This window comes from Macrobrachium nipponense, chromosome 1, assembly GCF_015104395.2.
Source record: "Macrobrachium nipponense isolate FS-2020 chromosome 1, ASM1510439v2, whole genome shotgun sequence".
Lineage (NCBI taxonomy): Eukaryota > Metazoa > Arthropoda > Malacostraca > Decapoda > Palaemonidae > Macrobrachium > Macrobrachium nipponense.
In genome coordinates this window covers 120,305,428-120,317,927 of record NC_087200.1, presented here as the reverse complement: position 1 = coordinate 120,317,927, position 12,500 = coordinate 120,305,428, and the positions used below count along the sequence as shown (strand labels likewise).

Sequence of the window (12,500 nt, the reverse complement as noted above, 5' to 3'; positions counted from 1 at the left end):
TAACTTACATGTTCTCTCACTCTCTCTCTCTTTCTCTCTATTTCTGTTTGCTTCTGTGTGTCTATGTACTCAGTAATTTTTACCTCTAACCTTTGATGGCTCTATATGTTTTGCACCAAAGTATAATTATTTCTCAGTATATCTGTTTTTCTTCAATTGTCACTATGTTACTGTTGTCTGTGCATGACTATATATGCGTTTTTATGTTTCTTATCTATCTATCTATATAAATCTATCTATTTTGGCTTTTATTTGCCCTTTTTATTTCCCACAATTGTTAATGTTTGAATATACTTATTCGGCTGCTTAGATAATCTGTATCACTTTATCTTTGTCCACTTAATGACAATTAATGTCACTGCGGAAGTTTTACCGTAGTATTTGTTTATTATTGTCTTTGGCCGATGTTCTGTCCACTATGATCGTAATCAAAGTCGCTGCTTTGAATGTTACCCATGATAAATAACATATCGCGTTATTATTCAGTGAATTTTTAAAGATTAAATTTGATATCCCTCACAGTCACCCACCTCACGCGACCATTCCCTGTATTCGGAAATAGTTGTCTTATCATTGTAAAGGTTCAAACACAACTTTTCAGACGTCGATTTCCTCACTTACGGTGTTCCTTTTGTAAACCATTAATTCCCAACATTGACGACCTTTGTGATATCCTTTGTAAATGCTAATTTTTCAGGAAATGAATGAACAGGTTTCTTATATAGAGGTCATAGCCTTTAAAGATATACGTATATGATAAGGGATTTGGGGGTGAGGGGAAATGCCGCATTAGTTCATAACTAGGTACAAAATAGCCTCCTTCAAATATAACTTTCTTTAGAATATGGTGATGCATATGCCTCATTTCGTAAAGTGCGCGGATAGTGGTGACAAGTACAGTTAAACAAGAAAGTCATTATGCAATAAGTTTTTTTTTTTAACACATATTTTTCCCTTTAGAATATGAGGCAAGTCCAGATTTCCTTTCACTGTCTTCATGAAGAGTTCTATAATAATCACTATTTTTGTTCTTATAAAAAATATTGCATCTGGAACACAAAAAGACAGCTACACATTTATTCACTGCTGCTGTTTTTAATTTCTCACGTGATGAACGAGAGAAAGAGATCTAACTCAGAATGTTTCCGAAGGTTCCTGCTCTGGGTGTTCATCGTTGCCACCATCGCTTCGACTTTCGGAATACTCTACAAGTCTCCTCACACTAAACTCTTCACAGTCTGACGCGCACCTCCTCCCCCTACTCCTCATCACCCACCAACCCCCAAAAAACAACCCCCAACAAATCACCAGATTCGTTATGCGTTCCCATCCCGCCCGCAGTCTGTTTGCACCTTCTTGTTCATAGGTAACTTGCACGTTAAGTTCCCCTTCCCTCCGTGGGACGGGGTCGCTTTTGCTGTTGTTTTGTGAGCCCTTTTTTTGTATACACACAAACACACATTATATATAAATATATTAATATATATATATAATATATATATATATATATATATATAATATAAGTATGTATTTATGTATAATTCAAGGGAGTTAAAAGGATGAAAGGAGCTACGCTCATCAACTTGTGTTTAATGAGTAGCCATTATCCCTACACATGCATGCATATGTACATACATACATGCATACATACATACTTGCGCATATAATATATATATATATATATATATATATATATATATATATATATATATATATATATATATATATATATATATATATACACACACACACACAACACGCTTGCATGATTATAATAGGCATGAACTGTGAAACTATCTGCCAGACAGGTATGTAACATTTCTGCATCTTGATCAAAGACTTTTTTTTTTTTTTTTTTTTTACTTAAAAAATTTGTCTGATCAACAATTTTGCATTATTATCTACATTTGCTTGCTCCTTCTACAGATATTTTATGAAGAATGTTCCACGGCATGAATTACTGTCTTTTCTTTTACAAGTGAACAGTAATATGTTTAATTATAGATCAATTAATACCGTTGTTTTTGGAATACCAGGTGAAAGATCGTTATATCATTATTAATTTTTAAAAAATTATGCTTCTAATTACTATACTTGCATACGATTCGGCTTCCATGAAATTGAATCCCTTTTTAAAACTCGTTTTCCATGTTGAAAAGTTAGCTAAGCTTTCTGGACAAAAGCCTCTATTGGGAAGAGAATCGGTATTTACGTTGTGCTTGCGAACCTTTTTCTTTTTTATCTATTTTCTAAATCTATGGCTAGTGTAGTGTATTTAATTAACATCATACAAGTTTATAATTGAGTTCTTGCAAAGGTCTGCAAACTGTTTGCAAGAGAAGTTTTTATAGTTCTTATGTTTGTTATTTATGAGAGAATTGTGTGCGCGCGCATACTTGAGAGAGAGAGAGAGAGAGAGAGAGAGAGAGAGAGAGAGGAAATGTCTGAAATCCTTAATTTTGAATGTTTGAGTGGAATGCATCTTCAGCCTCTCAACATGACCTACCACGCAGGTTGTATTCTCCGTCCTCCATGCTTTCGCCGCTGACGAAATCATCCAAATCAATAATTTGCTTTATAACAATGTAGTATTAGTCATTAATGACAACAAAATATTATCAATGACTGCTTAACATATAGGATCAGAGATGACTTTCAGCAACAGCATCAATGATTACCATAAAGTGAATGATTATCTCGTCGATATTCTTTGCTTTAGTTTATCCTAACTTCACTTTCAGTTTAGTATATCTCAGTTGCTGCTGATGAGGAAATCTGCTTACTTCCTAGAATTGAACGAAACAGGCCTCTTGCTTTCCTGCTTAGTTGTTTAGATGCATCTATGAACGGTCGCTCCAAGTGGAAGACCTCCTCGCCATTTTGTTATGGTTTCTTCTTTCTCGTTCCAAATATCAGAAAACCATTAGATAAGACGATCCCCTTTGCAGGTCGGCACTGAGTTTGCATGAAGGTCAACCCCAGGAACAGATAGGTTAATGCATCTTGTTCATAAAGCTAACAATTCAAACTTTTTCCTGAAATATGAAATTGAAGATGGCTGGTGATCCTGTTTTCAGAATCCAAGAATAGCGTAAAAGCTGGTCCAATATATCTGCTAAAACAGAAAAGTAATCCCTTTAGAATGATTCGTTGTTTACATTGTGCTGTAGTGTGATTCTTCTTCTTCTTCTTTCAGGTTCCTGTTATGGATCTTCATAATCGCGACCATCAGCACTACCTTCGGCATCATGTATATGTCGCCCCATACGAAACTCTTCACCATGTAAATGGGCTCACCGGCAACTCGTCTTCACATTCACTACTCTTCCTGCGTGCTTCCTACTCTTTGATATAGATGTTGCCAACGAGAGGATATTTGTTGTGATTTTGGGACACTGTTAAAGGACGCTATTTTCAATGAGTAATCGGCGACCTTCAGTGGATATTTTCTTCCTTTTTAACAGTGGTGATAAATCGGAGTGCTCATAATGAAAAATTATTTGTCCCTTCTAGGTAGAGGATATGTTACAGACCTACTGTACTGCCAATTTGAAATGTCACCAGTGCTCAGGATACATTTTTCGAATGACCTGAAAATTCATTTCTTTGACGTGATAATATTATGTAAATCACTGGAACTGTCGCGCTGAATCTTGACCGGCGTGATGCTGCTGGTGACGAGTACCTTCAGTCTACCAACACCCACAGAAGCATTAGAAATAATATGATCTTCTGGTGTGTTTTGTCGCAGTCTGCAAATTAATATCTGACAATGACCGCGTTGTTTTTTTTTTCTTGTCAAGAAGTATAGTATGTTCTTACGCTGTGCCCGGCTTCTCTGTGTGCAGTTGTTAAATGTTAGTGATCTTGGGTGTTATGTTATCTCAGTATTATCCTGACCGTATGCAAAGCTTTTTTCTAAAACAAAAGTGTTTAACGATACACGCATTTATTCATAAAATAAAATGGTAAATATCGCCAGTAGTGAGACGATCATAATTGTAAGTTGCTGTAATATTTTTTTTTTACTCTGTACCATATTGGTGACGAGTATATATTACTTTGCTGTATGAAGGAAAATAACAAATGCCGTTTTAGGGGAAATAAAGTTAATAAATAGTTGAAAATAATGTCATAAGAATTTCTTGATATTATTACTCAGGTAGACGAAATTTTGAGTTATCAATATTGCAAGGTGTAGCCAAGACGACGGTACTACTTATGCGCTAAAAATAAGCTATGCATTTTTTCACTTTATTTTTATTCAGAAAAGAGTATTGATATTGTGAATGTGTGTTTGAGAGCGCATTACGAGGCGCTCGTTGTTGCCTGTTACTTTATTACTGGATCCTTCAATGTTGCTTGTACGTAAAAGTACACTGTTCCTTCCATAGGCTACAAAGGAATGCGGCAGCGTTGGACCGCTTTTCCTTCATTTTCTGGCTAAACTCGACCCTTTCTCTAGATATGGTCGATATAGTAGATTCTTTATCCGGGTCCTCTTTGCGCATCGCCTACGATGTGCAATTCCATTCACAAGTAGAATTCATTGTTTCACACCTCTTCTCCATTTATAATTGTCTATTATTTCTGCAGGCATCGTCATTTTTAACTCTTTTCTATAAAGACGTTGAGTTGAAAGTCTAAAGCCCAAGGGACACTTCTGTCTTCAAATCGGAGCTGAATGGATAGAGGCGAATGATAACGCTTCGCTCCCAGTCAGTAATAGCCAAATGACCTCAACTTTGTCTCGGACGACTCCCAGCGTTTGTCTATAAATAATGTGTGTATGTGTAAGAGTATATGTATGAAATATGTGCGTAAGCAAACTGCATATAATCGATTTTTCATAACGTAATTAGCTGGAATCAAAATCTAAATAAGTCTGTCCTGATTAAAAGATTCCAGGCTTGCCGACTTTATATCCTTTTCACAATCTCCTTTACAGCAATATTCTTAACAAACACAGCCAAACTTTCCATACCATGACAAATAATGACTTTAAAAACACACAAAACCTATTGCAAAGATGACGATACAGTTATACTACAGTCTTAGTAATGATGGAAATTCTAATATAAAACAAACATGCCTAAAAATTCTGATTGTCATTATCAGTAAACTAGGAACTCACTGGTAGAAATTGTCCTTAATTTGAAGTTATCATACAAGGGAACGACTTATGACAAGTAAGGAACATGTACAAATAACATAATATGCTGTCCACACGCCATCGCCGCTTCTTATGTAAAGAATTACAATGAATATATGAAATTTACATATGAGACGTCATAGATTTTTTTACGGAAACCTTCCCCTTCGAATTGTGCACCAGTGGTCAGGCATTTCTAGCTTACTGCTGATTTTCCTGTTGCTTGAACATCTACTTCTTATACAAGGTAGTCCGAGACAAGTTGGCGGCATTTTTGTCGCCATTTACTTGTGCGTTGCGCCTCTATTCAGTCCAGCTCTTAGTTTTTATTCTCAGTAGAACAGACTCGAACTAGCACAACCAGCTTTAGTGTTTAGAACCATGCCGTCAAGATATCCACTCGGTATTATTTTTACGTGTGAAAACCTCTGAGTAAAGAAATAATCCTTGCGCATTTTTCCATGGTTTTCTAACTTCATTATCCATTTATAATTTCCTTCCTTCATGAGTTGCATACAATAAGAGTAAAATAAACAAACTTTAGGGGATGCAATTATCTTGTAGGATTCTGAAAATTTCTCATCGTGTACTGCAAGTCGTTGAAAAAGACGAGGTATTTCAACTACGCAAATCGAGATCAGCCTTCCCCACCTTCACGCCATCTTTGAATTGAAGCACTGCCCCGTTATGCCATTCCCATAAACTAAAAAGAAACGCAGCGGAGAATTATAACGCTTATTTCAATACAGTCAGCTACACGAATGCTTCATCAGCATAGCTGCCATCTTCCAAGGCGGGAAATTCTTTCTCGCGGAGCAAAATTGGAAAGCATTCTTCTTCATCAGTATTCCCTCGCCACGCCTGGCCTAGTGAAATATTCTCGCGGTTAGCTCAGCCAGACTTTTTTTTTTTTTTTTTTTTTTGTAGTTTGCCTGTATGATATACATTTTATCTATTCGTACTTAAATTTAATTTCTTCTATTGCTTTTTTAGTACAGTATCCCGTCAAAAAAATCTTTAATTTATTCTAAACAAGATTTATGGAAATGGAGACGGAAGAATAGAAAAGAATAAGGGATGGCAGCCATGAACTTTACTCTATATATCCACATCCATTTCATTTTCGTCTCTGTTCAATAGCTTTCCTCTGCGTTCCCGTTCAATGTTTTATTCCCTGAAAATAAGAAATATAAAAATGGAAAGACACGGAAAGAAATTCACCTCGAAAAAGACTGCTGTGTGGATTCCTTGGCTAATTGATCATCTTCGCCTTGTGAATTAATCATCATAATATCATTGAAACTCAACGTCAGTCAAAAGGAAGATCATAAAATGAAGTTAACCGAAACGAAACGTCAAATAAGGTAGTTCTTCTCTCTTTCACCTGCCCTCTAATTCGCGACAGTTATTCTATTCAATATTCAAAATCAGTTTGACTTCGGTCCATATCTCATGAATTCTCTCTTCGTCAGCAGACATTTGTTCACATTTGTGTCTGATAATTTTCGTGAATCTTTTCTGAATATTCATTTTTCCTTATAATTTTCAGTTCATCGTCCAAAATACAAAGTTTATTTCCAGATGAATTCAGCAACAAGTGACCCATTTCCAATTTGTAAAACTTCTTTTCTTATATTTTCTGGAAGCAACTCAACATTTCCAATCCCTCTTCAACCCATTTAGCCGTTGTACTTTAAGTTGACTATTCCTCACACAGTTCTCCCGGAGGAGGATAGTGCCATCAGTCCACCTCATGTGGTGGACTGATGGCACTATCCTCCTCCGGGAAAACTATGTGAGGAGGGGGAGGAGGAGGATAAACTCCGGGAAAACTATGTGAGGAGGAGGAGGAGCATAGTGCCATCAGTCCACCTCATGTGGTGCACTGTTTACAGTACTTACGCTTCTTTGAAGCATCCTTTTGACCCTTAATTGAAACCACTATCATTCATTTTACTGTACCTCCGCTCGTATTCTATATTCCATCTTACTTTCCACCCTTTCCTAACAACTGATTCATAGGTTTTACTCCTGTTACACCCATCAAATATTTTTACCGTCAATTTCTGTTTCCGAGCTGAATGACCTCATAGGTCCCAGCATTGGCCTTTGGCCTAAATTCTATATTCTATTCTATTCTCTACTGTCACACAGTATTGACTGTTTCCTGCTTTTCCGCCAGATATAACACCTCTGAAGACAAATTTACATTTATGGATGTTACTTACGGTAAGCCAGTGATATGGTTCTCTTAAAAATTAAAATTAGGTGGAACCATAAACCGTTTTTGGTTGTAGAGTCAGGGGCAGTTCTATCAATGAGACTCACACTGTTAATTGAAACTTCTCTTCTTTTTCTGCAAAAATTAACCCGGTTTCCTTAAAAACTTGTATGCCTTTCCTTTATAACTTTGATTCGTCATCATTTTATTTCATTTTCAAAATATCATAATAATATAAACAAGATAGTCATAAACACTACAGTGTACTGTAAAAGAAACAGCTTCCACATCTACTGGCTTATGGAATAAACTAGGATATAGAATTTAGGCCAAAGGCCAAGAAGCACTGGGAACAATGAAATTATTCAGCGCTGCAACGGAGTTTAACAGGAGAAAAACCTCAAAGCAGTTGCACTATGAAATAATCGTTAGGGGAGGGTGGGTAGCAAGACGGAAGAAATATAATATGAATGGAGTCACAGTATAAGGAATGAAAGAGGTTGCAGCTATGGGCAGAAGGGACACTGCAAAGAACCTGTAGTAATGCCAACAGTGCATCGAGTGAGGTGCACTGACGGCATTAACCCCCTACACGGCAGGGACTGAAGGGGCGATGCATAGAACCTCAAGTAATGCCTAAAGAGCACCGCATGAGGTGCACTGATGTCAATACCCCCCTATGGAATCTACTCGCTTATGTATCAGTTTTGTTCACTGGTTCATGGGTCGATGATTACCCATCAGGTATAAATGCATGCAGATGAATGTGATGTGTGAAAACAACCAACACAACACGATCGTTTATCTGCAAAAAACTTTCAGTAGTAAGAAACCAATGTGATTTCTGGTAAGCAGACTAATTATGTTTAATGATACGACGACTAGGATGACATAGGAGGCTAGATGTTCATAAGTTTGGTTTTTGTTTATATGTTGTCAATTTTCTGTTATGAGTTTGTAAGGAAAGTTATTATAATTCTTTCAATGTGACAATCAACATTTTACTTCTTAATTCACGACCCCACTCCCCCAACCTACCTCTCTCTACTCCTCTCTTCCTTCTCTCTATCTATTCCTCTCTCTCTCTCTCTCTCTCTCTCTCTCTCTCCCTATTTATGTGTAGTTTCATTTTGCATATCTTTATGAAACCTGTCCTCGATTGCCATACTGATGTTCCAAAATTGCACCTTTTAGAGTCATAGAGGAAAATGTGTAGCTACTTCGTAGTTTAGTTTCTTTTGTAAGCTGTACAAACAGGCTATAATATATATATATAACCAATTTAACGGCACAAGTAATACTTAACGTACTGCTAAATATTTTTGTGTACTGAAGATGTTTAAGAACTAAAGCCAGATGAATTCTTTAGATGCAGGCGATGACGTCACGTTGCAGTGGTGGACACTGAATTTTGTCTCTAGCCTGAAGGTTCGCTATTTTTTATGGATTTGTTATTTAGGTCAACCAGGAGTCTTGAATATACTGTACTTGTTAGATATGTCCGAAGGTATGTGTGGAAGACGTTATTAAACTCAGAGTATCTCGAACTGGGCATGCGCATATAATTTTTTCCCTGTAGAACTAGTAATCAAAGTGAAGATTACTCCCATACATGACAAAGTGACATTTTTTTAATGAAGTTTAAAAAACAATCACGGTAAAGTGAAGATACTTTTATAAATGACAAAGTGGCACTTTATTTTTCATTTTCCTTGACTGAAGTTAAAAATAAAGCAAGCACGTGAAAATTGTTGAAGCAGTAGAGATTAGAACAGCTGAGATTTTGTGGAAAAGAAAAACTGTTTTCTTCAAGCAGCAAAGTTTCTCACCAAGGAAGCGTAACATTTTGTGGAAAGCAACATGTTTACTTGTTTTGGTTTAAGAAGCAGTGAGTACCCTTGGAGGAAACAAAATGGCTTCTAAAGCGAAATGGAGACTTCAAAAAGGCAAAACATTATTCAGAAGCACTGAAGGTTTCTCGGAAACGTAAGACGACAGTTTTAGAAGCAGTGAAGAAGCTTGGACAAAACAAAGCGATATTTTTAGAGGCAGAAGAACATTTTCTTTGCAGCAGTGAATATTCTCCGTAAAGGTAAAACGACATCTTTAGAGGCAGTGTAAGCAAAAGCAAATACTAGAAGTAGTAATGCAATGGATTTTATTTTGACGCGGTGAAGATCTTCCACACGTAAGAATGACATTTGTTTGAGCGAAAAAGCCAAGCGATATTTTTTAACACAGTCAAATTCTTCACTACAGCAAAATAAGATTTTTTTATGAAGTGAAAAGAGGCGTTTGTTTACTTTAGACAAACGAAAAATGCAATCTAGGGAGTCTCTTTGCTTTCCTTTGTTTTTGGGAACCTTAAACGCTACGGATAACTTTTGTGACATCGAAGTTTGTAGACATTGTACTGAAATAACTCATCCCTCAAAGGCCAATGTCAACATTTGTTGAAGCTTTTGAGAGGCATTAAGTCAAACGTCTGTGCATATTCATAGTTATGAAGCATTATTAGAATAATATTGAGTAGCCTAAGACAGTTAATGTCATCCTTAGGCTTATATATTCTAGAAAAATATGTAAAAGTAAATATTATTGTCTACATGGCTTTGCTCATTTTATTTAGAGACAATGTGAATATCGGGGTTACCGAACCCATACCAAGAATCAGTAAGAAGTGAGATTTAAGAGCATTTGTAAATAGAAATTTGTACAAAAGAAGCTCCTCAGTTTAACCAGACATTCCTAAAAATATCAGAATCGCTGAGTATCATCCTTCTCCGGTGCTAGTCATCACAAAGAATGACATTTGCTAGTCAAGGAAAGGCAATTTAACTTTGCACAGTTGGCAATTTAGTTTTCATTGTGAATTTCTAACGAAGAGAGAGGTGGTCCTCCTTTCAGTAGGACGTAAACAGGAAAAATAAATGATTGGTTTTCATTATCCGGATATATCTTCAATAATTCAATATTTTTGCTTCAATTACACGCTGACATTGCATTTGCGTATCAATGAAAAAATTTTATGTTCTAGACCCATTTTATAAATATTGTATTCTTTTGTCCTTTTGTCAAAAACTCCATCGTAATCTAATTAAGGATGCTGCTACATCATGAAGGTAATACTGTCATCTAAACATTATAAGCTTCTCATCCAGCATCGAGTTCCTCACTCACACTAATTTCTTTACTCACAAGGAAACTGACAGAACGTATTTATCAAAAAGTCTTTTAGTGCAACATCACAGGTGTTTGTAGGAGCGATTACTTGTTTTGTTATAGACTCAAGAAGGTAATTATTTACGAAATGTATAAAACTGGAAAAGTTTTAACAGATTATTATATCTTTTAAATGTATGTGTACGCATATTGAAACCTACCCGGCACATTTGTTTCTCATATATTTTCTCTCACAAATGATCGGAGAAATGTACAGCAATAAAAGTGGTTGCAATTTGTGTAAATATGCATGAAATATATCTATGATTTTAAAATGCCTTTTCTTCCATCAGAATTCCTAGGTAAATATGACACTTTGCTCCATAAATTATAACGAAGCTTCTTTGAAATAAATTAGGCTGTATCAAATGACAAAGGGGAGATTTCAAGCGACGTTACAGTCTCACTATTAAAAATAACAACTTTTCAAAATATAAAATATACAAAGTGTGTTCTTACAAGGGGAACTGAACTACAAATGTGACCCATTACGACCAACATCATAAATCAACGTCGGATGTAACCTATAAGGACAAAATTCCGAAATCAGTGAGTTGAACATAAATGTTGTCTAAGACTGAAATAAAAATGGCAATCCAACTCCTTTCATACGTCTTCCCTGGCATACTAAGTAAAATTAAGCCTCCATAAATCTTAAACTCTCCTCTGCATCTATATTCATATACAAAGGAACAATTATTTCTCTCAACTATTCCTTCAGAGCTTTTACCCCATCCAGAAACATGGCACACCCTTGTCAGCCACTCGGTCACTTCTTCAACACCGTAACAAGGAATCGTACCTATCATCAAATTATCTCCCGTAACAAGGAATCACAACTATAAACAAATTATCTCCCGTAACAAGGAATCACAACTATAATCAAATTATCTCCCGTAACAAGGAAAATCACACCTATTAATCAAATTATCTCCCGTAACAAGGAATCACAACTATAATCAAATTATCTCCCGTAACAAGGAATCACAACTATAATCAAATTATCTCCCGTAACAAGGAATCACACCTATAATCAAATTATCTCCCGTAACAAGGAATCACACCTATAATCAAATTATCTCCCGTACAACCCGGAATCACAACTATAGGAATCAAAATTATCCCTTTCCCATAACAAGGAATCAACGCCTATAATCAAATTATCCCGTCCCTTTTAAAATTTAAATTTTTTAAAAAAAAAAAAAAATAAAAAAAAAAAAAAGTAACCGGAAAATCACGCCTATAATCAAATTATCTCCCGTAACAAGGAATCACAACTATAATCAAATTATCTCCTGTAACAAGGAATCACACCTATAATCAAATTATCTCCCGTAACAAGGAATCACAACTATAATCAAATTATCTCCCGTAACAAGGAATCACGCCTATAATCAAATTATCTCCCGTAACAAGGAATCACAACTATAATCAAATAATCTCCTGTAACAAGGAGTCACAACTATAATCAAATTATCTCCCGTAACAAGGAATCGCAACTATAATCAAATTATCTCCCGTAACAAGGAATCACAACTATAATCAAATTATCTCCCGTAACAAGGAATCACAACTATAATCAAATTATCTCCTATAACAAGGAATCACGCCTATAATCAAATTATCTCCCGTAACAAGGAATCACAACTATAATCAAATAATCTCCTGTAACAAGGAGTCACAACTATAATCAAATTATCTTTAATCCCGTAACAAGAATCGGCAACTCCTAATCAATATCTCCGTAACAAGGATCGGCAATTATAATCAAATTATCTCCTGTAACAAGGAATCGCACCTATAAACAAATTATCTACCGTAACAAGGAATCGCACCTATAATCAAATTATCTCCTGTAACAAGGAATCGCACCTATAATCAAATTATCTCCCGTAACAAGGAATC

General features: G+C 35.8%; 1 protein-coding gene across 4 annotated transcripts in view; it reads left to right on the top strand.

Moving 5' to 3' along the window:
• The window catches only part of LOC135219588 (neuronal acetylcholine receptor subunit alpha-10-like), a 403,272-nt gene extending 394,859 nt beyond the window's left edge, over nucleotides 1-8,413 (top strand). For 2 of the 4 annotated variants that reach the window (XR_010315468.1, XR_010315467.1), the window contains 2 exons: nucleotides 1,152-1,366; nucleotides 3,197-8,413. Coding sequence is in view for 2 of the 4 variants with exons in the window: in XM_064256476.1 (XP_064112546.1) it covers nucleotides 3,197-3,287 (91 nt within the window). In the remaining 2 variants the exon portion in view is untranslated. The remainder of the gene's footprint in view (nucleotides 1-1,151; nucleotides 1,367-3,196) is intronic. The other 2 variants (XM_064256476.1, XM_064256475.1) reach the window with 1 other exon arrangement.
• Nucleotides 8,414-12,500: the final 4,087 nt, after the last annotated feature.